This window comes from Callithrix jacchus, chromosome 22 (genome assembly GCF_049354715.1).
Source record: "Callithrix jacchus isolate 240 chromosome 22, calJac240_pri, whole genome shotgun sequence".
Taxonomy (NCBI): Eukaryota; Metazoa; Chordata; class Mammalia; order Primates; family Cebidae; genus Callithrix; species Callithrix jacchus.
Window position 1 is genome coordinate 16,492,041 of NC_133523.1, and position 22,744 is coordinate 16,514,784.

At 53.7% G+C, this 22,744-nt stretch overlaps 1 protein-coding gene across 23 annotated transcripts in view; it reads left to right on the forward strand.

Annotated features, from left to right (window-relative positions):
* Positions 1 to 22,744, forward strand: part of FCHO1 (FCH and mu domain containing endocytic adaptor 1) — a 41,843-nt gene that overhangs the window by 13,684 nt on the left and 5,415 nt on the right. For 7 of the 23 annotated variants that reach the window (XM_054250637.2, XM_078361784.1, XM_054250627.2 and 4 more), the window contains 20 exons: positions 834 to 925; positions 3,130 to 3,204; positions 5,714 to 5,855; positions 9,768 to 9,920; positions 10,141 to 10,245; positions 12,277 to 12,375; positions 12,466 to 12,562; positions 13,678 to 13,722; positions 13,835 to 13,919; positions 14,460 to 14,484; positions 14,859 to 14,916; positions 15,354 to 15,532; positions 15,618 to 15,642; positions 15,986 to 16,037; positions 17,447 to 17,538; positions 17,921 to 18,196; positions 20,364 to 20,611; positions 20,717 to 20,804; positions 20,981 to 21,089; positions 22,241 to 22,396. In XM_054250637.2, the coding sequence (XP_054106612.1) occupies positions 834 to 925; positions 3,130 to 3,204; positions 5,714 to 5,855; positions 9,768 to 9,920; positions 10,141 to 10,245; positions 12,277 to 12,375; positions 12,466 to 12,562; positions 13,678 to 13,722; positions 13,835 to 13,919; positions 14,460 to 14,484; positions 14,859 to 14,916; positions 15,354 to 15,532; positions 15,618 to 15,642; positions 15,986 to 16,037; positions 17,447 to 17,538; positions 17,921 to 18,196; positions 20,364 to 20,611; positions 20,717 to 20,804; positions 20,981 to 21,089; positions 22,241 to 22,396 (2,201 nt within the window). The remainder of the gene's footprint in view (positions 1 to 833; positions 926 to 3,129; positions 3,205 to 5,713; positions 5,856 to 9,767; positions 9,921 to 10,140; positions 10,246 to 12,276; positions 12,376 to 12,465; positions 12,563 to 13,677; positions 13,723 to 13,834; positions 13,920 to 14,459; positions 14,485 to 14,858; positions 14,917 to 15,353; positions 15,533 to 15,617; positions 15,643 to 15,985; positions 16,038 to 17,446; positions 17,539 to 17,920; positions 18,197 to 20,363; positions 20,612 to 20,716; positions 20,805 to 20,980; positions 21,090 to 22,240; positions 22,397 to 22,744) is intronic. The other 16 variants (XM_054250639.2, XM_078361786.1, XM_078361785.1 and 13 more) reach the window with 6 other exon arrangements.

A 22,744-nucleotide genomic window follows, 5' to 3' on the forward strand; every position in this document is an offset into this window, starting at 1 on the left:
CTGCCTGCCTCCACCTCCCAAAGTTCTGGGATTACAGGCGTGAGCCACTCCAACTTACTTTTATTTTATTTATTTATTTCGAAACAGAGTCTTGCTCTGACGCCCAGGCTGGAGTGCAGTGGCACATGCTGAGCTCACTGCAACCTCTGCCTCCTGGGCTCAAGCAATCCTTCTGCCTCAGTCTCCCAAGTAGCCACCACTCCCAGCTAATTTTTAATGGAGACGGGGTTTTGTATTTTAATACAGACAGGGTTTCGCCTTCTTGGCCAAGCTGGTCTCGAACTCCTGACCTCGAGATCCACCCACTTCGGCTTCCCAAAGTGCTGGGATTACAGGCGTTAGCCTCTGCACCCAACGTAACACACTTTTTTTTTCTTTGAATACAAAAGCCCTCTGGTTTAGCTTCTTTCTAAGGTTCATGGTTTCCATTTGACTTCCAATATTCCCTGTGGCCACATAATTCTTCATTTAGGAAAGACGCAAAGAGAAAAGGGGAGGAGACTGAAACAGAAACAAAGGCAGAGAGGCTCAGAAAAACAGAGAGGAAGACGGAGACACAAAGACAGAAGGAGACAAAGACGCAGAACAAATGAGATTCCTCCCTACAAACGACCAGACAAAAAGAAAGTCCCAGGCTTCTCGCTGATTCGACCAATTTAGGGCCCATAGACAATCCCTATGGCTCAGGAGATATGCGGCAAGCTGATTGGCTCAGGCCTGACCGAGTCCCTGCAGCCAAGGGGATGGACGTCTTCTCCTTGGCCACGCCCCCGTTGCTAAGCAACTGTGATGTCCTGTCCATCCTTTCTCCATCTTACTCCCATCCCCTGCAGGGCGAGAAAAATCATGGCTTTGAGGTCCTGTACCACAGCGTGAAGCAGGGGCCCATCTCCACCAAGGAGCTGGCAGAGTTCATCCGGGAGAGGTGAGGTTCCCCAAGCCCACCCGCCAGAGGCCACGCCCACCACCCTGTAGTCACACCCACTATGGCTACCCACAATGGTCAGGGACTAGATCCCTGGGAATTCCAGGAACCAGAGGGGATCGAAAATCCTGGAAACGACTGATTCTCCACCCTGTCAGCCTCATACCTCCTTTTAAACAACAATCAGCCTGTTTAGAAAGTTCCTCTCCTGGCTGGGAGTGGTGGCTCACACCTGTAATCCAAGCACTTTGGAGGCCAAGGTGGGCGGATCACCCGAGGTCGGGAGTTCAAGACCAGCCTGGCCAACATGGTGAAACCCCGTCTTTAAAAAAAAAAAAAAAAAGAAAGTTCTCCTCCTCTAAAGAAGATGATATACCTACTCATGGTGGGAATTTCTTTGGCGACAAGATCTTGCTTTGTTGCCCAGGCTAGAGTGCAGTGACTGGATCATAGCTCACTGTAGCCTCGAACTCCTGAGTTCAAGAAATCCGCCCACCTCAGCCTCCCAACTAGCTGGGACTACAGGCACGTACAACCACATCCGGCATTTTTCTTTTCTTGAGACAGAGTTTCACTCTTGTTGCCCAGGCTGGAGTGCAATGGTGCTGTCTCGGCTCCCTGTAACCTCTGCTACCAGGTTCCAGCGATTCTCCTGCCTTGGCCTCCCAAGTAGCTGAGACTACAGGGGCCTGCCACCACACCTGGCTAATTTTTATATTTTTTTAATTTATTTTTGAGACAGAGTTTCACTTTGTCGACAGGCTGGAGTGTGGTGGAGCGACCTCTGCTCACTGCAACCTCTGTCTCTTGGGTTTAAGCGATTCTCCTGTCTCAGCCTCCTGAGTAGCTGGGACTACAGGCATGTGCCACCAATCCCAGCTAATCTTTGTATTTTTAGTAGAGAGGGGGTTTCACCATGTTGGCCAGGATGGTCTTGAACTCCTGACCTCAGGTGATCCACCTGCCTTGGCCTCCCAAAGTGCTGGGATTACAGGTGTGAGCCACCGCGCCCAGCCTAATTTTTATATTTTTAGTAGAGATGGGGTTTCACCATCTTGGCCAGGCTGGTGTCAAACTCCTGACCTTAGATGATCCACCCGCCTCGGCCTCCCACTGCACCCTGCCTTTTTTTTTTTTTTTTTTTGAGACAAAGTCTTGCTCTGTTGCCCAGGGTGATCTGATCATAGCTCACTGCAGCCTTGACCTCCTCCCAGGCCCAAGTGATCCTCCCACCTCAGCCTCCTGAGTAGCTGGGACTACAGGCATGCAGTACCACACCCATCAAAGTTTTTTAAAAAAAAATTGTAGAGAAGGAGTCTCGGTATATTGCCCAGGGTGGTCTCGAACCCCTGGTCTCCAGTGATCCTCCCGCCTTGGCCTCCCAAAGTGCTGGAGTTACAGGCATGAGTCACCATGCCCAGCTCACTACTGTTGTTAATAAAATATATAGCTAAGAAAAAAAATCCTCTCCTATGAATTTCCAAAACATTCCCCAGAGGGTTTTTTCATCCCCCCATATGGAGAGCCACTGCTCAGGTGTTTGAGATGGGGAAACTGAGGCCCAGGGGAGTAGCGCCTCTCTCAAGGGTATCTGAAAGCTTCTTCATCTTTTTTTTTGTTTTTTGTTTTGAGATGGAGTCTTGCTCTGTCGCCCAGGCTGGAGTGCAGTGGCGTGATCTCAGCTCAATGCAACCTCCCAGGTTCAAGCGATTCTCGTGCCTCAGCCTCCCAAAGTAGCTGGGATCACAGGCATATACTACCATGCCTGGCTAATTTTTGTACTTTTAGTAGAGGTTGCACTATGTTGGCCAGGCTGGTCTTGAACTCCTGACCTCAGTTGATCCACCCACCTCGGCCTCCCAAAGTGCTGGGATTATAGGCATGAGCCACTGCACCCAGCCAGTTTCTCCATCTTTTTTTTTTTTTTTTTTTGAGCTGGAGTCTGGACCGTCGCCAGGCTAGAGTGCAGTGGCGCAGTCTTGGCTCACTACAACCTCCGCTTCCCAGGTTCAAGTGATTCTCCTGCCCCAACCTCCAAGTAGCTGGGACTATTTTTCAGTAGAGACGGGGTTTCACCATTGGCTGGGAGGGTCTCAATTTCTTGATCTCATGATCCACCCACCTCAGCCTCCCAATGCCTGCTGGGATTACAGGCAACGGCCATTGCGCCTCACCCGGTTTCTTTATCCCATTCTCCTACCCAGGGCTACCATCGAGGAGACCTACTCAAAGGCAATGGCAAAACTCTCCAAGCTGGCCAGCAACGGGACCCCCGTGGGGTGAGTGGGGCAGGGGTCACCAAGGTGGGAACATCGGGAGCCTCTTCCTACGTGGGTATCTCTTCACACTCGGGGCAGGAAGAACAGAGGTCATCCACCTCGATTATGGAGCTAACCAGATAGAAAGATGTATATCATTCATTCACTCATTCCACAAATACTTGTTGAGTGCCTGCTCTGTGCCAGGCATCAGCAGCAACCCAGACAGATAAAGCCCCGGTCACCATGCAATGTACGTCTGGGTTGTGTGACAAGACAGGTGTTAAACACAAACAAAACAGTTTTTTTCTGGTGTGAAAAGTGCTGGGAAGGGGACCAGGCTCAGTGGCTCACGCTGTAATCCCAGCACTTTGGGAGGCTGAGGTGGGCAGATCACCTGAGGTCAGGAGTTCGAGACCAGCCTGGGCAACATGGTGAAACCCCATCTCTACTAAAAATACAAAAATTAGCTAGGTGTCGTGGTGGGCTCCTGTAGTCCCAGCTACTTGGGAGGCCGAGGCAGGAGAATCGTTTGAACCAGGGAGGTGGAGGTTGCAGTGAGCCAAGATCACGCCATTGCACTCCAGCCTGGGCAATGAGAGCAAAATTCTTTTCTCAAAAAAAAAAAAAAAAAAAAAAAAAAAGTGCTGGGAAGGAAATGAAATAGGAGTGTGAGAGATCGGGCACTTTATCTGGGGTGGGCCCAGCCTCCCTGAGCTGAGACCTTTATAGAAAGGGGCTGGCCATGGGGATGTCTGACAGACAGAGACCCAGGCAGGTGGCTCAGCCAGTGCAAAGGTCCTGAGTCCACAGGCATGGCATATTCAAGGAAGAGTGAGGAGGCTGGCATGGCTGCAGGCCTGGGCAACATGGAAAGCAAGTAGGAAGGGAGATGGCAGAGCATGACACACAAATGGCTCTACATGAAACTTTGTCCGAGCATGGTGGCTCATCCCAGCATTTTGGGAAGCCAAGGTGGGAGGATCACTTGAAGACAAGAGTTCAAGACCAGCCTGGGCAACATGGAGAACCCCCCTTTTTTTGAGATAGAGTCTTCCTCTGTCACCCAGGCTAGAGTGCAGTGGCATGATCTTAGCTTACTGCAACCTCCACCTCCTGGGTTCAAGCGATTATCCTGCCCCGCCTCCTGAGTAGCTGGGATTACAGGTGCCTGCCACTGTGCCCAGCTAATTTTTGTATTTTTCGTAGAGATGGGGTTTCACCATCTTGGCCAGGCTGGTCTCGAACTCGTGACCTGGTGATCGACTTGCCTTGGCCCCCCCAGAGTGCTGGGATTACAGGCATTGGCCACTGCGCCTGGCCCAAGAAACCCCTGTCTCTACTCAAAATGCAAAAATTAGCCGAGCATGGTGGTGTGTGCTTGTAGTCCCAGCTACTTTGGAGGCTGAGGCGGGAGGATGGCTTGAGCCCAGGAGATAGAGGCTGGAGTGAGCCATAATTGCACCATTGCACTTCAGCCTGGGTGAAAGAATGAGACCCTGCCTCAACAAAACAAAACACATAACATGGTCCCAATGGCATTTGCAGTTTTCTCTGTGGCTGCCATGAGGCAGAAGTTCTGTCGGGAGGGCAAGAGTGGAGGCAGCAGTAAGAGTAGGCAGGAGGGAGGCTGGACGGGGCTTCTGTTGAGGGGGAGGCTGAATAGACTTGATTGGGGCATGTGGTATCTCGGCCACTCTTTTTTTTTCTTTTTTCTGAGATGGAGTCTCACTGTGTCACCCAGGCTGGAGTGCAGTGGCACAGTCCCGGCTCACTGCAACCTCTGCCTCCCGGGTTCAAGCGATTCTTCTGCCTCAGCCTCCTGAGTAGCTGGGATTACAGGCGTGCACCACCACATCCAGTTAATTTTATTTTTTTCCTTTTGAGACAGAGTCTGGCTCTGTTGCCCAGGCTGGAGTGCAGTGGCGTGATCTCGGCTCACTGCAACTTCTGCCCCCTGGGTTCAAGCGATTCTCCTGCCTCAGCCTCCCGAGTAGCTGGGACTACAGGTGTGCGATACCATGCCCAGCTGATTTTGTCTTTTTAGTAGAGACAGGATTTCTCCATGTTGGCCAGGATGGTCTTGATCTCTTGACCTCATGATCGGCCCTCCTCTGCTTCCCAAAGTGCTGGGATTACAGGTGTGAGCCACCACACCCGGCCAAATTTTTGTATTTTAAGTAAACATGGGGGTTTCACCATATTGCTCATGCTGGTATTGAACTCCTGACCTCAAGTGATCCACTCACCTTGGCCTCCCTAAGTCCTGGAATTACCAGGGCCTGGGTTTAAATTCCTACTCTGATGTTCATTTGCTGAGGGCCTTGGGATGAGCTAAAGCGCTCCCTATGCCTCAGTTTCCCCATCTGTCGCAGGCCCGCCTCTTACAGCTGTAATGGAGATGAAATGAATGAGTACGCATTAATGTTTAACGGGGCTCAGGGCAGAGCAGAGGCCCGAGCCTGTGCCAGCGCTCTCTTGCGGTGGGGTGAGCCGCATGAGCCCTGGGTGTGACCTTGCCTGCCCCCAGGACCTTCGCCCCGCTCTGGGAGGTCTTCCGCGTCTCCTCGGACAAGCTGGCGCTGTGCCACCTGGAGCTGACACGGAAGTTGCAAGATCTCATCAAGGACGTTCTCCGCTACGGCGAGGAACAGCTCAAGACCCAGAAGAAGGTGAGTGTCGTGGGCGCCGCCTAGCGGGTGGGTGGGTGTAGGACACCAGCAGCTCACAGGATACCAATCTGGGACCTTGGAACCTACAGATGTGAGCCTCTGAGAGTTCCCTTCATTCCACGACGTCAAGCCCAGGGCCTTATACGCATTGTTGAATTTCATACTTGAAAATTCCAGACCAGGAGTTAGCACAGGCGGCCTGAGTGCCAAATCCAGCCCACCCACCCCCAGTGTTTGTACAGCTAAGAAGGGTTTTTTTTTTCCTTGTTTATTTTTAAGAGACAGGGTCTCGCTCTGTCACCCAGGTGCAGTGGCGTAATCAGAGCTCCCTTGAGTCTCAAACACTTGGGCTCAAGTGAACCTCCTGCCTTAGCCCCCACAGAATAGCTGGGCCTACAGGTGCATGGCTCTGTGCTTTGGCTAATTTTTTAAAAAATGTTTGAACCACAGTGACTCATGCCTATAATCCCAGCACTTTGGGAGGCTGAGGCGGGAGGATGGCTGGAGCCAGGATCCTCCAGGAGTTTGAGACCAGCCTGGGCAAATAGGGAGAACCATCTCTACCAACAAACAAAACAAAACAAAACTATCCAGGCAGGGTGGCACATGCTGGTAGTCCTAGCTACTCCGGAGGCAGAGGCGGGAGGATCCCTTGAGCATGGGAGGTCAAGGCTGCAGTGAGCCATGATTGTGCCACTGCACTCCAGCCTGGGCAACAGAGCAAAACTCCATCTCAAAAAAAAAAAAAAGAAAAGAAAAAAGAAAGAGACAGATGCAGTGTCACTGGTTTGTGTGTGTGTGTGTGTGTATAAATATATACATATTATATATATAGTTGGAGTCTTGCCCTGTTACCCAGGCTGGAATGCAATGACGCAATCTCGGCTCACTGCAACTTCCGACTCCCGGGTTCAAGCAATTCTCCTGCCTCACCCTCCTGAGTAACTGGAATTACAGGTGTGAGCCACCATGCCCAGCTAATTTTTTGTATCTTTAGTAGAGACGGGGTTCCACCATGTTGGCCAGGCTGGTCTCGAACTCCTGACCTTGCGATCCACCTGCCTCGGCCTCCCAAAGTGCTGGGATTACAGGTTGGAGCCACTGGGCCCGGCCTGGTTTTTATATTTTCAAAGGGTTAGAAAAAAATCAAAAGAAAAATAATATTTCACGACATGTGAAAATGATATGACAGTTACGTATCAGTGCCGGTAAATAAAGTTTTATTGGCACACAGTCAGCCCCACTGATGCGCCTGTTAAATAAAGTTTTATTGGCACACAGTCAGCCCCACTGATGCGCCTGTTATCTGCGGCTGCTTGGCACTGCAACGGCAGAGTCAAGTGTTTGCATCAAGCCAAACACATTTACTATCTGTTGCTTTGCAGAAAACGTTTGCCAACGGCTGCTCTAAAGCATTGGAAGATAACATATTCATATTTACTATTTCTAGACGCTTGAAAACCTAGAATCTTGGCAGATCCGTCTTAGACTCTTAGAATTCCACAATCTCCAAAGCTTATAATTGTAGAATTATAGATGCATTGCGTTTACAGTTTCAAAATCTGCATTTGTTTAACTCTTGTTTAAAAAAGAGAGTTGGTAATACTTTGTTTTTGTTTTTTTGAGACAGAGACTCGCTCCATCACCCAGGCTGGAGTGCTGTGGTGTGAGTGATCTCAGCTCACTGCAACCTCCACTTCCTGGGTTCAAGCAATTCTCCTGCCTCAGCCTCCCAAGTAGCTGGGATTACAGGTGTGCACCACCACACCTGGCTAATTTTTTGTATTTTTAGTAGAGACAGGGTTTCACTGTGTTGGCCAAGCTGGTCTTGAACTCCTGACTTCAGGTGATCCACCCCCCTCGGCCTCCCAAAGTGCTGGGATTGCAGGCATGAGCCACCGAGCCCAGACTCACTAATTTTTAAATTTTTTGTAGAGAAGGGATCTTGCTAGCCAGGAACAATGGCTTACACCTGTAATCCCAGCACTTTGGGAAGATGAGGCAGGCGTATCACTTGAGATCAGGAGCTTGAGACCAACCTGACTAACATGGTGAAACCCTGTCTGTACTAAAAATACAAAAATTAGTCAGACGTGGTAGAACACACACTTGTAATTCCAGGTAGTCAGGAGGCAGAGACTGGAGAGTCACTTGAACCCAGGAGGCAGAGGTTGCAGTGAGTTGAGATTGTGCCATTGCACTCCAGCCTGGGTGACAGAGTGAGACTCTGTCTCAAAAAAAAAAAAAAAAAAAGAGAGAGAGAGAGAGAAGGGGTCCTGCTGTGTTTCCCAGGCTGGTGAAACATGTAACATACCTGCCTCAGCCTTCCAAAATGCCAGGATTACAGGCATGACCCATTGTGCCTGGAATGGAGTGGAATTTTAAGTGGTAAAAGCAAGCCAGGTGTGGTGAGGATGTCTGTAATCGCACCTACTTGGGGGGCTGAGCTGAGGTGGGAGGATTGCTTGAGCCAGGAGTTAGAAACCAGCTCAGGCAGCATAGTGAGACCCCCATCTCTTAACGAAATAAAAAAAAGGCCAGGCATGGTGGCTCGTGTCTATAATCCCAGCACTTTGGGAGGCTGAAGCAGGCAGATCACTGGAGACTCTTAGAATTCCACAATCTCCAAAGCTTGTAATCGTAGACTCATAGATGAATTGCATTTACAGAGTTTCAAAATATGGAGAAAACTGTCTCTACTAAAAATACAAAATTAGCCGGGTGTGGTGGCACATGCCTGTAATCCCAGCTACTTGGGAGGCTGAGAATCGCTTGAACCAGGGAGGCGGAGGTTGCAGCGAGCTGAGGTCGTGACACTGCACTTCAGCCTGGGTGAAAGAGCAAGATTCCATCTAAAAAAAAAAAAAAGTGGCTTAGCAATTCTGCCACTTTTTGTCATAAAACATGGGTTAGAACAAGCACCTTTATCCATATGCGGATTATTTCTAGAGAAACATCACAGTGATAATTGGGGACTTCTAGGCTGGAGGGCCCATATATGGGAGGCTTTTTCCTGGCTTACCCCTTACAACTTTCTGAAATATGAACCAAGTGTAAATAGTACCTATTTTAAAAGTTAAAAATGGGCCAGGCATGGTGGCTCACGCCTGTAATCCCAGCACTTTGGGAGGCCAAGGCAGGTGGATCACTTGAGGTAGGGAGTTCAAGACCAGCCTGACCAATATGGAGAAACCCTGTCTCTATGAAAAATACAAAATTAACCGGGCATGGTGGTGCATGCCTGTAATCCCAGCTATTCGCGAAGCTGAGGCAGGAGAACTGCTTGAACGTGGAAGTTGGAGGTTGTGGTGAGCCGAATTGTCCCACTGCGCTCCAGCCTGAGAGAGCAAAACTCCATCTCAAAAAAAAAAAAAAAAAGTTAAAAATGGGCCAAGGTGGGCAGATCACAAGGTCAGGAGTTTGAGACCAGCCTGACCAACATGGTGAGCCCTCTTCTCTCAAATAAATAAATAAATAAAATTTTAAAATAAAAGTTGGGCCGGGCGCGGTGGCTCAAGCCTGTAATCCCAGCACTTTGGGAGGCCGAGACGGGTGGATCATGAGGTTGAGAGATCGAGACCATCCTGGTCAACGTGGTGAAACCCCGTCTCTACTAAAAATACAAAAAATTAGCTGGGTGTGATGGTGGGTGCCTGTCATCGAAGCTACTCTCGAGGCTGAGGAAGGAGAATCGCTTGAACCCAGGACGGGGAGGTTGCAGTGAGCCGAGATTGTGGCACTGCAGCCTGGGCAACAAGAGCAAAACTTCATCTCAAAAAACAAAAAGCAAAACACACACACACACACACACACACACACACACAGAAAAAGACTGCACCTGGCATCGCATGGAGTGTTTGTGAGGTCAGGAGTTTCCCGGTCTGCCCATGGTCTCCCCTCCTCCCCCTGCAGTGCAAGGAGGAAGTGGTGGGCACCTTGGATGCTGTGCAGGTACTCTCGGGGGTCAGCCAGCTCCTTCCCAAGTCCCGCGAGAACTACCTGAACCGTTGCATGGACCAGGAGCGGCTGCGGAGGGAGAGCACCAGCCAGAAGGAGATGGACAAGGTGTGCTGACGGGGGGGTGAGGGGGTGGTCTGAGGAATTTGCTGCGGGGCAGAGGGGCAGCCTGATCAGAGAGTGGAAAACGTGGCAGAGCGATGGTGGTGGAACCTGTGGGTGATTGCACCCTGGGTACCCGGAGGAGACGACCTACGAGGTGATGGGCCCTTGTGGAAGCCCCCGGAGTGTTCCCCTCCCATCCCTGTTTCCTCCCTGTGCTTCCTAGGCAGAGGCTAAAACCAAGAAGGCGGCAGAGAGCCTGCGGCGCTCAGTGGAAAAATACAACTCAGCCCGAGCTGACTTTGAGCAGAAAATGCTGGACTCGGCCCTGGTAAGGACTAGCCATCTGTAGCTTTACGACCCATATATGCCTTTGCCCAGGAGGTTATGGGCTGCAGAAATCCCAGGCCAGTGCAGTGGCACACGCCTGTAATTCCAGCACTTTGGGAGGCCGAGACAGGAGGATCACTGAGGTCAGGAGTTTGAGACCAGCCCGGCCAACATGGGGAAACCTCATCTCTATTAAAAATACAACATTAGCCAGGCGCGGTGGCTCACGCCTGTAATCCCAGCACTTTGGGAGGCCAAGGTGGGCGGATCATAAGGTCAGGAGTTCGAGACCAGCCTGACCAACATGGGGAAACCCCGTATCTACTAAAAATACAAAAATTAGCTGGGTGTGGCAGCACGTGCCTATAATTTCAGCTACTCAGGAGGCTGAGGCAGGAGAATCACTTGAACCTGGGAGACGGAGGTTGCAGTGAGCCGAGATTGAGCCACTGCACTTCAGCCTGGGCGACAGAGCAAGACTCCGTCTCAAAAAAACAAAAAACAAACCGTTAGCCAGGCGTGTTGGCACCAGCCTGTAATCCCAGCTACTCAGGAGGCTGAGGTGCAAGAATCACTGGAACCTGGAAGGCAGAGTTTGCAGTGAGCCAAGATCATGCCACTGCACTCCAGCCTGGGCGATAGAGTGGAACTCTGCCTCAGAAAAAATCAAAATAAATACATAAAAGTAGACTGGAATCTCAGTATTAGGAATCAGAATTTTTGTCAAGTTCCAAGTGATAGAAACCTTCATGCAAATTGACAAAGTATATAAATACATAAAACAAATTCTAGAAACTGACAAGGTGATTTATAAGCTGAGGGGTCTGGAAGTTTTATTTTTGAGGGTAGAGGTTTCAGGCGAAGCTGAATCCAGGTGCTCAAATAGCACTGGCAAGAAATTGTGCATTTCTGTTTCTTTTTTTCTTTCTTTTCTTTTAAAGACGGGGTTTCACCATGATGGCCAGTCTGGTCTTGAACTCCTGACCTCAGGTGATCCACCTACCTCGGCCTCCCAAAGTGCTAGGATTACAGGCGTGAGCCACCATGCCCGGCCCTTTTTTTTTTTTTAAATTGAGATAGAGTCTCTCTCTGTCACCCATGCTGGAGTGCAGTGCCACAATCTTGGCCCACTGCAGCCTCCACCTCCTGGGCTCAAGCAATTCTCCTGCCTCAGTCTCTTGAGTAGTTGGGATTACAGGTGCGTGCCACCACATTGAGCTGATTTTTGTATTTTTAGAGATGGGGTTTCACCATGTTGCCCAGGCTGGTCTTGAACTCCTGACTTGAAGTGATCTGCCTGCCTTAGCCTCCCAAAGTATTGGGATTACAGGCATGAGCCACTGTGCCTGGCCATTTCTGCTTCCTTGTGTGTGTGTGTGTGTGGTGGCGGGGGAAGGAGAATTTCGTTCTGTTGCCCTGGAGTGCGATGGCACGGTCTCAGCTCACTGCAACCTCTGCCTCCCAGGTTCAAGCAATTCTCCTGCCTCAGCTTCCTGAGTAGCTGGGATTACAGGTGTTTGCCACCACGCCTGGCTATTTTTTGTGTTTTTAGTAGAGATGGGGTTTCACCATGTTGGCCAGGCTGGTCTTGAACTCCTGACCTCAAATAATCTGCCCCCCTCAGTCTCCCAAATGCTGGGATTACAGGCGTGAGAACCACACCTGGTCACCATTTCTGCTTTTTAAGTCTGTTCTCCTCTCTGGGGACATCACTCCCAGCAGACATGCTAGGGTGTGTGTGTGTGTGTGTGTGTGTGTGTGTGTGCGCGCGTGCGCGCATTGCATGCACATGTGTGCAGCAAAGTGGCCACCAGCAACCCCCACTTACATCCCATCAGCTCATTGGCTCGGGAATGAAAGTGTCTTTTCCTATAGATTCAGCAAAAGTCCTAGGGCAGACTCTCATTGGCCTTTCCCCAAATCATTCACGGAACCAGGGGCTTAGGGTGTTCTGACTGGTCAGGCTGAGTCACCTGGCCATTCCTACTTGGCCCTGACCTTCTTTCCACCTGCCTCTCCCCTCCTGCTTCAGCGCTTCCAAGCCATGGAGGAGACGCACCTGAGGCACATGAAGGCACTGCTGGGCTCCTATGCTCACTCGGTGGAGGACACGCATGTGCAGATCGGGCAGGTGAGTCAGGGCAGGAGTGAGGAATGAGGCTGGGGTCGCTGCTGGGCGAGGGGGCCCTGATCAGTTACACGCCCTGCCCACCTGGCACAGGTGCATGAGGAATTTAAGCAGAACATTGAGAACGTCAGCGTGGAGATGCTACTCAGGAAGTTTGCAGAGAGTAAGGGCACCGGCCGGGAGAAGCCAGGTGAGTCAGGGCAGCCATCGGGGATTGGGCTGTGGGGCTGCAGGTGACGGGCAGGACTCCGAACCTCCCTGGGCCTTGGTTTCTTCATGGGAAAAATGGGCTGCTCAGGAGTCCAGCTCTTCAGCCTGATCTTACCTGTAAATTTCTTTGAACCAGATCCCAGAGGAGCCTTGAATGCCAGGCTCAGCTGATCTGACTTCACCCCTCAGGACCTAAGGGAGCCATTGAGGGTTGTAGAGCAAAAGAACAATTTGCAAATGCTTAGATGCAGCACTGGGGAGGAGTTCAGAGCAAAAGTTTTGCCAGGCACGGTGACTCATGCCTGTAATCCCAGCACTTTGGGAGACTGAGGAGGGCAGATCACGAGGTCAGGAGATCGATACCATCCTGGCTAACATGGTGAAATGCTGTCTCTACTAAAAATACAAAAAATTAGCTGGGCTCGGTGGCACACGCCTGTAATCCCAGCTACTTACTTGGGAGGCTGAGGCAGGAGAATTGCTTGAACCCAGGAGGTGGAGGTTGCAGTGAGCTGAGATCACACCACTGCACTCCAGCCTGGGTGACAGAGCAAGACTCTGCCTCAAAAAAAAAAAAAAAAAAGAAGAAGAAAGAAAGAAAGAAAAAGAAACTCAATTGAGGGTGGGCAGACTGGCTAAATTTTTTTTTTGAGATGGAGTCTTGCTGCCTCGCCCAGGCTAGAGTGAAGTGGCATGATCTTGGCTCACTGCAGCCTCTGCCTCCCAGGTTTAAGCAAGTCTCCTGCCTCAGCCTCCCTAGTGGATAGGACTACAGGAGTGCACCACCATGCCTGGCTAATTTCTTTTGTATTTTAGTAGAGACGGGGTTTCACCATGTTGCCAAGGCTGGTCACAAACTCCTGAGCTCAGGCAATCCATCTGTCTCGGCCTCCCAAAGTGCTGGGAATACAGGCATGAGCCACTAAGCCCAGCCAATTCTTTTATATTTTTAGTAGAGACAGGATTTCACCACGTTGGTCAGGCTGGTCTCAAACTCCTGACTGCAGGTGATCTGCCCTGGCCTCCTAAAGCTGGGATTACAGGCATGAGCCATTGCGCCTGGCCCCTCAATTGAGTTTCTGTCTCCCATCTCAGGACCTCTAGACTTCGAGGCCTACAGTGCGGCTGCCCTGCAGGAAGGCAAGTACGTCTGGGCCTGGATGCCCAGGCTGGACCGTGGGGCTGAGGGAGGCTGATCTGAAGTGAAAGGAGGCACCTCCCAGTGCTCAGCTGCTCCCCGTTCTATCCTCAGCAATGAAACGTTTGCGGGGCGCCAAGGCCTTCCGCCTTCCGGGACTGAGCCGGCGGGAGCGGGAGCCGGAGCCACCTGCAGCTGTGTGAGGAAGCACCCTTGCCAGGCCTGGCCCAGGCTAGCCCAGAAGCCCTCTCCTAGGATAGCCCAGGAGTATCCATATTCCAGGCTATCCCAGGAATCCCTCCACCCAAGGCAGACCAGGAGTGCCTCTGGCCCAGGCTAGCTCACTATTACCGCTGCCAAGGCTAGTCCAGAATTCCTCCTTTTGCCAGTTTAGGCCCAGAACTACCTGTCCCAGAGTAGCCTAGCCTTTTCCCTGCCCAAGCTGGCCCAGGATTGGTCTGTCCGTTTGCCAAGGCTAGCCCCCTACTTTCCCTACCTTCATAGGGCAGCCCTTCAAATTAGTTCCAGGATTTCTTCCCTCCCAGGCTGTTTGAGAACACCCTCTTCTCAGCTAACCAGATTCAACCCCCTCCCCACACAAGCCCCGGGGTCCCACTGCCTCCAGGGCTAGCTCCGGGCAATATCACAGCCCGGGAGCTGCCCCAGCTTCCATGTCCAGTGGAGGGGGGACTAGATGGGCTGCAGAAGCTGACAGCAACATCTCTTCCTCCATCCCCAGAGATTTCCCGGAACCCGATTCAGGGGTGAGTGACGTGGGAGGGGTCAGGCTGGGCTGCAATCGGGAGGAGTCTGTACTCTTGGCTCTTAAAGTTCAGATCTTTACTGGAAACTAAAGAGCTGGGATTGAGGGGCGGGCTGGAGGTGGCACAGCCTGGGGGCTGGGTTCAAATCCCACCTCAGCTGCAAAGTCCTGTGGACCACGTGGGTAGGGATAACGTCCCTGCCGAAGCTCAGTTTATCCCAGGAACCTGCCAACACACCAGGGAAAGACAGTTGTTGCCATCAGGGTGGTTAGAGGTCTGAGTCAGAGCCTGGGGGCAGGGCGGTTGGCAGGGTGAGAGGGAAGGTTTGATGCCCCGTAACCTGACACCGCTGCCCATCCCCCCGACTCACCTAGACATGTCCAGAGGTGGATGATGAAGGTTTCACTGTCCGGCCCGACGTGACCCAGAACAATATCCTTCTGGCAGCCCCTGGGGACAGTTGTTGGCACAGCAAGGACAATAATCAGTCCACTTTCAGCAATCTTCTCTACATCCTGGAGAGAATCTCCCCTGTGGATGAAGCCAACCTAAATGCAGTCACCCACTCCATGGGGTCAGCGTTGGGAAAGAGGGAGAGAGAAGAGGAGAGCCAGCAGGGCTTCCTGGAGGAGGGGGCACCAGTGTTGGGGTTTTGCAGTGGAATAGGAGTTTGCCAGTTAGGGCTGGGCAGGCTTGTGCAAAGGCTTGATGGTGGGGTGGGTGTCAGGACTTAGGTGGCAAGTGGTGAGCGATGGGATTGTGCATGACCTCCAAGGGTGTGAGCAGGGAGAGATGAAGCTGAGTTGGAGAACTGATGGGGGCGGGGGAAGCTTGTGTTGGGATTGGGTTGGACCTTGACTGCAGCCCACGCATGGCCGAGCCCTCCCGTTTCTCATCCAGCGACTCCGACTTCGACGATGAAGAGCCCCGCAAGTTCTACGTGCACATCAAGCCTGCCCCGGCCCGGGCTCCAGCCTGCAGCTCCGAGGCCGCAGCGGCACAGCTCAGGGCCACCGCCGGCAGCCTCATCCTTCCTCCCGGCCCCGGGGTGAGGCGTGGGAGGGGTGCCCTGGGTGGTGCTGGCGAGGCTGGCTGGATGCCCTTGTATGTGATGTTGTCCCCTTTGTCCACAGGGCACCATGAAACGCCATTCTTCACGTGAGTAGCCTTCAGTCTTGAGAGTGGGGAGGATGCTAAGGCAGGGAGGCTGTGGGCGTGGACTTGAATCATATCTCTGTTGTGTGACTCGGGTCAGGCTGCTTAACCACTCTGATCTTCAGCCTCCTTTTCTGTAAAAGGAGGTCATTCTGAAATTAGATGAGAGCTGAAAGGGGTAGCTGGGGCCAGGCGGAGCCGACGTCTGGAGACAGACTGACTCAGGCTTAAATCTGCGTCTGCCTGATTTGCCGATCACCTTGGGCAACTGGATGGCGCCGAACCTCGGTCCCCTGGCCTGTGGACTGGGAAGCATTGCAGACTCAAAGAGGTGCATCTCTTTTAGGGGATGCTGCTGGGAAACCCCAGAGACCACGGTCTGCCCCCAGAACTGGCAGGTGGGTTCCACATGAGTGGGCAGGTGGGGGCTGTCCCCACCTCCTCTCTCCACCTCCCCATATCTCTGCCTGGTGTTGTCTTGTCCTGACTGGGAGTTGAAGTCACACTGGGGTTTTTTTGTTTTTTGAGAGGGAGTCTCTGTCACCCAGGCTGGAGTGCAGTGCAGTGGTGCGATCTCGGCTCACTGCAACCTCTGCCTCTCAGGTTCAAGCAATTCTCCTGCCACAGCCTCCTGAGTAGCTGGGATTACAGGTGTAATCTCGCCACCACCCCAGCTAATTTTTGTATTTTTAGTAGAGACAGGGTTTCACCATGTTGGCCAGGCTGGTCTCGAACTCCTGACCTCAAGTGATCTGCCCACCTTGGCCTCCCAAAGTGCTGGGATTACAGGTGTGAGCCATTGCACTTGGCCTATGCTGGCTTTTGAGGGACCATTTAGTCACTCATTTGATGAACATTTATTGAGTGCCTGCTGTGTACCTGTGCTGTTCTAGAGCCTGGGTTCTGAGACAGGTCTCCCTTCTCAGGGTCACATTCTAGCAAATAAGGCTGGGTGTGGTGGCTCACGCCTGTAATCCCAGCACTTTGGGAGGCCAAGGTGGGTGGATCACCTGAGGTTAGTAGTTCAAGACTAGCCTGGCCAACATGGAGAAACACCATCTCTACTAAAAATACAAAATTAGTTGGGTGTAGTGGTGCATACCTGTAATCCCAGCTACTTGGGAGGCTGAGGCAGGAGAATCACTTGAACTCAGGAGGCGGAGGTTGTGGTGGGCCAAGATTGCGCCACTGCACTCCTGCCTAGGCAGCAAGAGTGAAATTCTATTTTAAAAAAGCAAGTAAGTTAGAGCACATTTGATACTTCTAAGTGCTATGAAGAAACTAAAGCCGACGACGTGAAGAAAGGAGGAAGTGACTTTGCTTGCGGTGGGGATGGGATCCTCCCGGAGGGAATGACTTGGAGCTAAGCCCCGCAGAGGAGCCAGGAGGTGGCTATGAAGAGAGCTGAGGGAATGGAACTCCAGACTGGGAACAGGCTGGGCACAGTAACTCACACCTGTAAGCCCAGGACTTTGGGAAGCCAAAGCAGGCTGTTCATTTAAGGTCAGGAGTTCGAGACCAGCCTGGCCAAGATGGTGAAACCCCATCTGTACTAAAAATACAATATTAGCCAGGTGTGGTGGCAGGCGCTGTAATCCCAGCTATTCAGGAGGCTGAGGCAGGAGAATCACTTGAACCAGGGAGGCGGAGGTTGCAGTGAGCTGAGATCGGGCTACTGGGCTCCAGCCTGGGTGACAGAGTGAGACTCTGCCTTAAAAAAAAATGGTGGGGACAGCAATGTGCAAAGGCCCCAGGGTGGGATGAGGCTTGGGAAAAATAGAAGCAGCCCTCTTGGCCTCCTTTCTAGCTGTGCAGAGAAATTGCAGTCAGAGGAGCAGGTGTCCAAGAACCTGTTTGGGCCACCCCTGGAGTCAGCCTTTGACCACGAAGATTTTACAGGTGATGGGGATAAGGGATTGGAGGGCATGGGTGTGGCCAGAGGGAAGATGGGTGGGGCCGTTGCAAAGCCAGGCCGCTCATGTCCGCGGGAGGACAGGCCAGGCTGGAGGGAAGGCTAGCCCCTGTAAGGGTGGGCGGGGCCGGAGTGGAGGTGGGAGGGGCCATAGAGAGGGCGGGGCCCTGGGCAGTGGGCGGTGACTGGGTGGATGGGCCGGGCATTTTTGGAGAGGGAAGTCGCCAGAAGGCGTGGCCTCGGGGGCTTGCACAAGGACTGAATGGGGGCCCCCCAGACCTTTCCTCGACGTTGCTGTAGCCTGCAGGAGGATGGGCGGGGACTCCAAGTGGGCGAGGGTCTGAGCTGACGGCCCCTTCCCTCCCCAAGGCTCTAGCAGCCTGGGCTTCACCTCCAGCCCCTCCCCTTTCTCCTCCTCGTCGCCCGAAAATGTGGAGGATTCCGGCCTGGACTCTCCGTCCCACGCGGCACCTGGCCCCTCCCCAGATTCCTGGGTCCCCCGCCCAGGCACGCCGCAGAGCCCGCCCAGCTGTAGGGCGCCACCCCTAGAGGCCAGGGGTATCCGGGCACCGCCTCTGCCAGACTCGCCGCAGCCCCTCGCCCCCTCTCCAGGGCCCTGGGGGCTGGAGGCCTTGGCTGGAGGAGGTGAGTCCAGCGGGCCTGGGCCTGAGAGTTGCTGGAACCCTGGGCCGGGGATTGAAGGCCTGCTGTGGGCAGGGCCTGATCCGGCTGCTGGAGACACAGCCAGGATCAGGAGGGCAGAACCTCCCACCCTTGCGGGGACAACAATGAGATGGACATTTAGCAAGGCAGGTGGTAGCGGGTGCCAGCTGGGGTCCCTCGCTGAGGAAGGGACATCTGAGCTGCGATTTCAGGGATGTGAGGACAGAACCACGTGGACATGAGGGGAAAGACGTGATGGGCAGAGGGCACAGCCCTAGCGCAGGAACGCGCTAGGCTTGTCTGAAGAACAGCAAGGAGGTCGGCCTGCTGGAATGGGGTGATGGGGGGAGGAGGAGGGAGAGAGTGGGGGTGTCGGCAGGGAAACGGGACCAGGCAGGGCCTGATGGGCCCGGGGAGGCCTTGTGAGTATCGCCCTGAGTAACGATGAGGGCCATGAGCAGGGAGAGGGGTGGGACCTGACTCAGGTCACAGGCTCCTTGGGCAGCTTTGGGAGTTAGGGCAGAAACCAGAGATGGGAGGCAACCAGGGAGGCAAGTGGGTGATGGGAGTAAGGGTGGCAGAGGGAGAAACTGGTGGACAGGTCACTGCAGGGAGAGGGTGGAGTAAGGGGAGGAGTCAAGGGAGGGTGGAGGATGAGGAAGGGGCGGGATCAAGAGGGAAGAGGATGGGGAAGGGGTGGAGTCGGACGGAGGAGGTTTGGGGAAGGGGCGGAGTCAAGGGACGGAGGAGGTTGGGGAAGAGCGGAGTCAAGGGAGGGAGGAGGATGGGGAAGGGGCGGGGTCAAGGGAGGGACAAGGATGGGGAAGGGGTGGAGTCAAGGGGGATGTTGAGTCTGGGCCTTTAGGTGTCAGGTGGACAATGGACCCCGAGTTTGGGGAAGGTCAGGTCAGAGTACCCCTCTTTGAAGACGTCGTCAAAACACGGCCGCCCAAGGAGAGCAGAAGAGAGGACAGAGCCAGTGAGCGGGCGGGCCTGGAGGGAGGAGGCCAGTAGGAGGTGGGGGGAGAGCGTCGGGGTGGGCTCCTGGGGGCTGCGTGAGGAGAGTGGGAAGCCCCCGAGTCAGAGGGACGATGGGCTGTGACCATCTGAGGTCCCCAGCAGTGCCGACAAGGGCGCTTGGCACCCTCCTTAGGAAAAGGCATGGCTGGAGCCGGTTCAAGGGAGAGCCGAGGTGGGCGGAGGCCACAGAGTGACAGCAGAAGCAGCTTTTTTTTTTTTTTTTCTTTTTAAATCGGAGTTTTGCTCTTGTCGCCGAGGCTGGAGTGCAGTGGTGCGATCTCAGCTCACTGCAACCTCCCCTTCCCGGGTTCAAGAGGTTTTCTGCCTCAGCCTCCCCAGTAGCTGGGATTACAGGCGCCCGCCACCACGCCCCGCTAATTTTTGTATTTTTAGTAGAGACAGGGTTTCACCGGGTTGGCCAGGCTGGTCTCGAACTCCTGACCACTGGTGATCTGCCTGCCTCAACCTCCCAAAGTGTTGGGATTAGAGGCGTGAGCCACCATGCTCCGCCTGAGCAGAGGGTCTTATCCAACCCGGCCAATTCTGCCCCCAGGGGGCATTGTCAGTGTCTAGAGACATTTTTGGTTGTCACCACCAGGCAGGGGTGTGCTCCCGGCTTCAGTGGGTGGAGGCTGGGGTTGCTGCTCAGCACCCTGCAGTGCACAGGGCAGCCTCCACCCCCCGAGAATGGTTCAGCCCCCAGATGTCCACAGTGCTGACTGAGAAAGTAGGGTAGAGGGGGGAGCACAGCCTGCGGTGCAGGGAGGTAGGTGGGAGAGGAGGTAGGCAAGCGAGTGAGCATGTTCATAGATGGAACAGAAAACTAGGACCCCAAGGAAGCAGGAGAGGGAGGGGAGCTTGGGTGTTATAAACTCGTGGAACTCAGACACAGGCCACCGTAGGTGGCTGTGGTCAGGTTCTCAGAGAGGATGGAGATCACAGAATGGGTGAATGTTGGCTAAAAATCCTCTGCTGAACCCTACAGCATGCCTGCCTCCTAAGCCTTCAGTGCTTGCTTGCATACCCCCAGTGACGGGGAGCTCACCCCTTATTCAGCCACCATTCTGGTGTCTGGGAGGTTCAGGGGTATGGATGGTACCTGCAGTCCTGTCTGGCACCTTTTCTGCAGCCCCAGGATTTCAGACCCATCGGGGGTCTCCACAGAAAAGCCCACCTCCTAGATTTTGGCTGAGTTCGTGCCCCTGGGAAGGCCTCAGAGGCCCCAGGCAGCATCTCAGCAGTGCCTCTGTGCAATCGCTCCCAGACCTGATGCCCGCACCTGCTGACCCCACAGCCAGGGAGGGCCTGGCAGCCCCACCCAGGAGACTTCGCTCTAGGAAGGTGTCCTGCCCTCTCACACGCAGCAACGGGGACCTGGTAGGTGAGGGGCCTGGCAGGAGCTGGGCTGTGGGGCGCCTCTGGGGTCAGCTTTGGGCACCGCTCCTGGGAACCCACAGCCCAGCTTGTCTCTTTCCCTTCCAGTCTCGTTCCCTGAGCCCTTCCCCACTGGGCTCTTCGGCCCCCAGCACTGGCCCAGAACGGCCCTGCTTCTCATCCCAGACAGGACACGGTACGTGAGGGTGGGCCTGGGCCCTGCCTTGGGCCTCAGTCTCACCTTCTGTGGTTCGGGTGGGTAGCTTCTCTGTTGGCACAGGTGTGGTGGGGCGGAGGTGGGGGCGGGTCTCGAGCCTGAGGCCTCTCTTCACCCCGTCTTTCTGTCCCCCATTCCCTCCCCGCCACCCCCAGGAGTCTCCCGGGGTCCGAGCCCTGTGGTCCTGGGCTCCCAGGATGCCCTGCCGGTAGCCACAGCCTTCACGGAGTATGTCCACGCCTACTTCCGTGGCCACAGCCCCAGGTACACGGTAATGGGCAGACAGGGCCCGTGGGGGGTCTGTGTTGGGGGGCATCCAGCAGGGACAGCTTTCAGATGTGCTTCATGGCCTGTCTTATGATGAAACGCCTTAAACACTGAGCCAAGTGACCAGGCCCCCATGTCCATGTCCTAAGGGCAATGGAGCCAGGGAGGGCCTTTTTTTTTTTTTGAGATAGACTTTCACTCTTGTCGCCCAGGCTGGAGTGTAGTGGCATGATCTCAGTTCACCACAACCTCTGCCTCCCGGGTTCAAGTGATTCTCCTGCCTCAGCCTCCCACGTAGCTGGAACTACAGGTGCCCACCAACGCAGCTGACTCAATTTTTAAATTTTTTGTTTGTTTTGAGACAGGGTCTCACTCTGTCGCTCAGGCTGGAGTGCAGTGGCGTGATCTCAGCTCACTGCCACCTCTGCCTCCTGGGTTCAAGCGATTCTCCTGCCTCAGCCTCCCAAGGAGCTGAGATTACAGGCACCAACCACCACGCCCAGCTAATTTTGTATTTTTAGTAGAGACAGGGTTTCACCGTGTTGGCCAGGCTGGTCTTGAACTCCTGACTTCAAGTGATCAGCTCGTCTCAGCCTTCCAAAGTGCTGGGATTACAGGCATGAGCCGCCACACCTGGCCATAGGAGGGCATTTGAGCAGGGCTAGGCATTACTGTAGTCTCGAGGCTGCCATGTGCATTTCAATGAAGAGACCAAGACTAGTTAGTCGCAGTAACGGGGGTTAGAAGGTGGGTTAGGGAAAAGCAGAGGGGCCAAGGATATATACTAGGATGGCCTTCAGCAAAAAAGATCTGAAAGTCAAACCAGGAAGAAGAGGTGAGTGTCAGATCGAAAACCCAAGCAGACAACAGCTAAAAAACTGAACATTTTAATTTGAGCTTCCTGGTGGCCTAGGAGAAAAGAGCTAGGGAAGGAGATGTTCCTGCCTCCTTCAGCCCAGGGTGGATTCTTCCTGTCTAGGCAGGAACAAAAGAGGAGGAAGTTAGGGCAAAGGACATGGGGCATCCTCAGGGCCATCCTAGATCCAAGGGGTCTGGGGAGCCACAGGCAGCAGTGGAACCAGGAGCAGGGGAGGATGAGACACCAGGCAGAGCTCTAAGCCAACGCCCAGTCCCTCTACCCTCCCCAGCTGCCTGGCTCGAGTAACTGGGGAGCTGACCATGACCTTCCCTGCTGGCATCGTGCGTGTGTTCAGCGGGACCCCGCCCCCACCTGTCCTCAGCTTCCGGCTTGTACACACGGCTCCTATAGAACACTTCCAACCCAATGCCGAGCTGCTCTTCAGGTACAGCAGATGGGAGGTGGGAGAGGGCCACAGAGGCTACTGGGGTCAGGGGCTTCTGGGCTCTGAATTCCCTCTCTGCCCCTGGGATTTTTTTTTTTTTTTTTTTTTTGAGACAGAGTCTCGCTCTGTTGCCCCAGCTGGAGTGCAATGGTGAGATCTCAGCTCACTGCAACCTCCGCCTCCTGGGTTCAAGCGATTCTTCTGCCTCAGCCTCCCGAGTAGCTGGGATTACAGGCGTGCGCCACCACACCCAGCTAATTTTTGTATTTTTAGTAGAGACAGGGTTTCACCATGTTGGTCACACTGTCTCAAACTCCCGACCTTGTGATCTGCCCGCCTGGGCCTCCC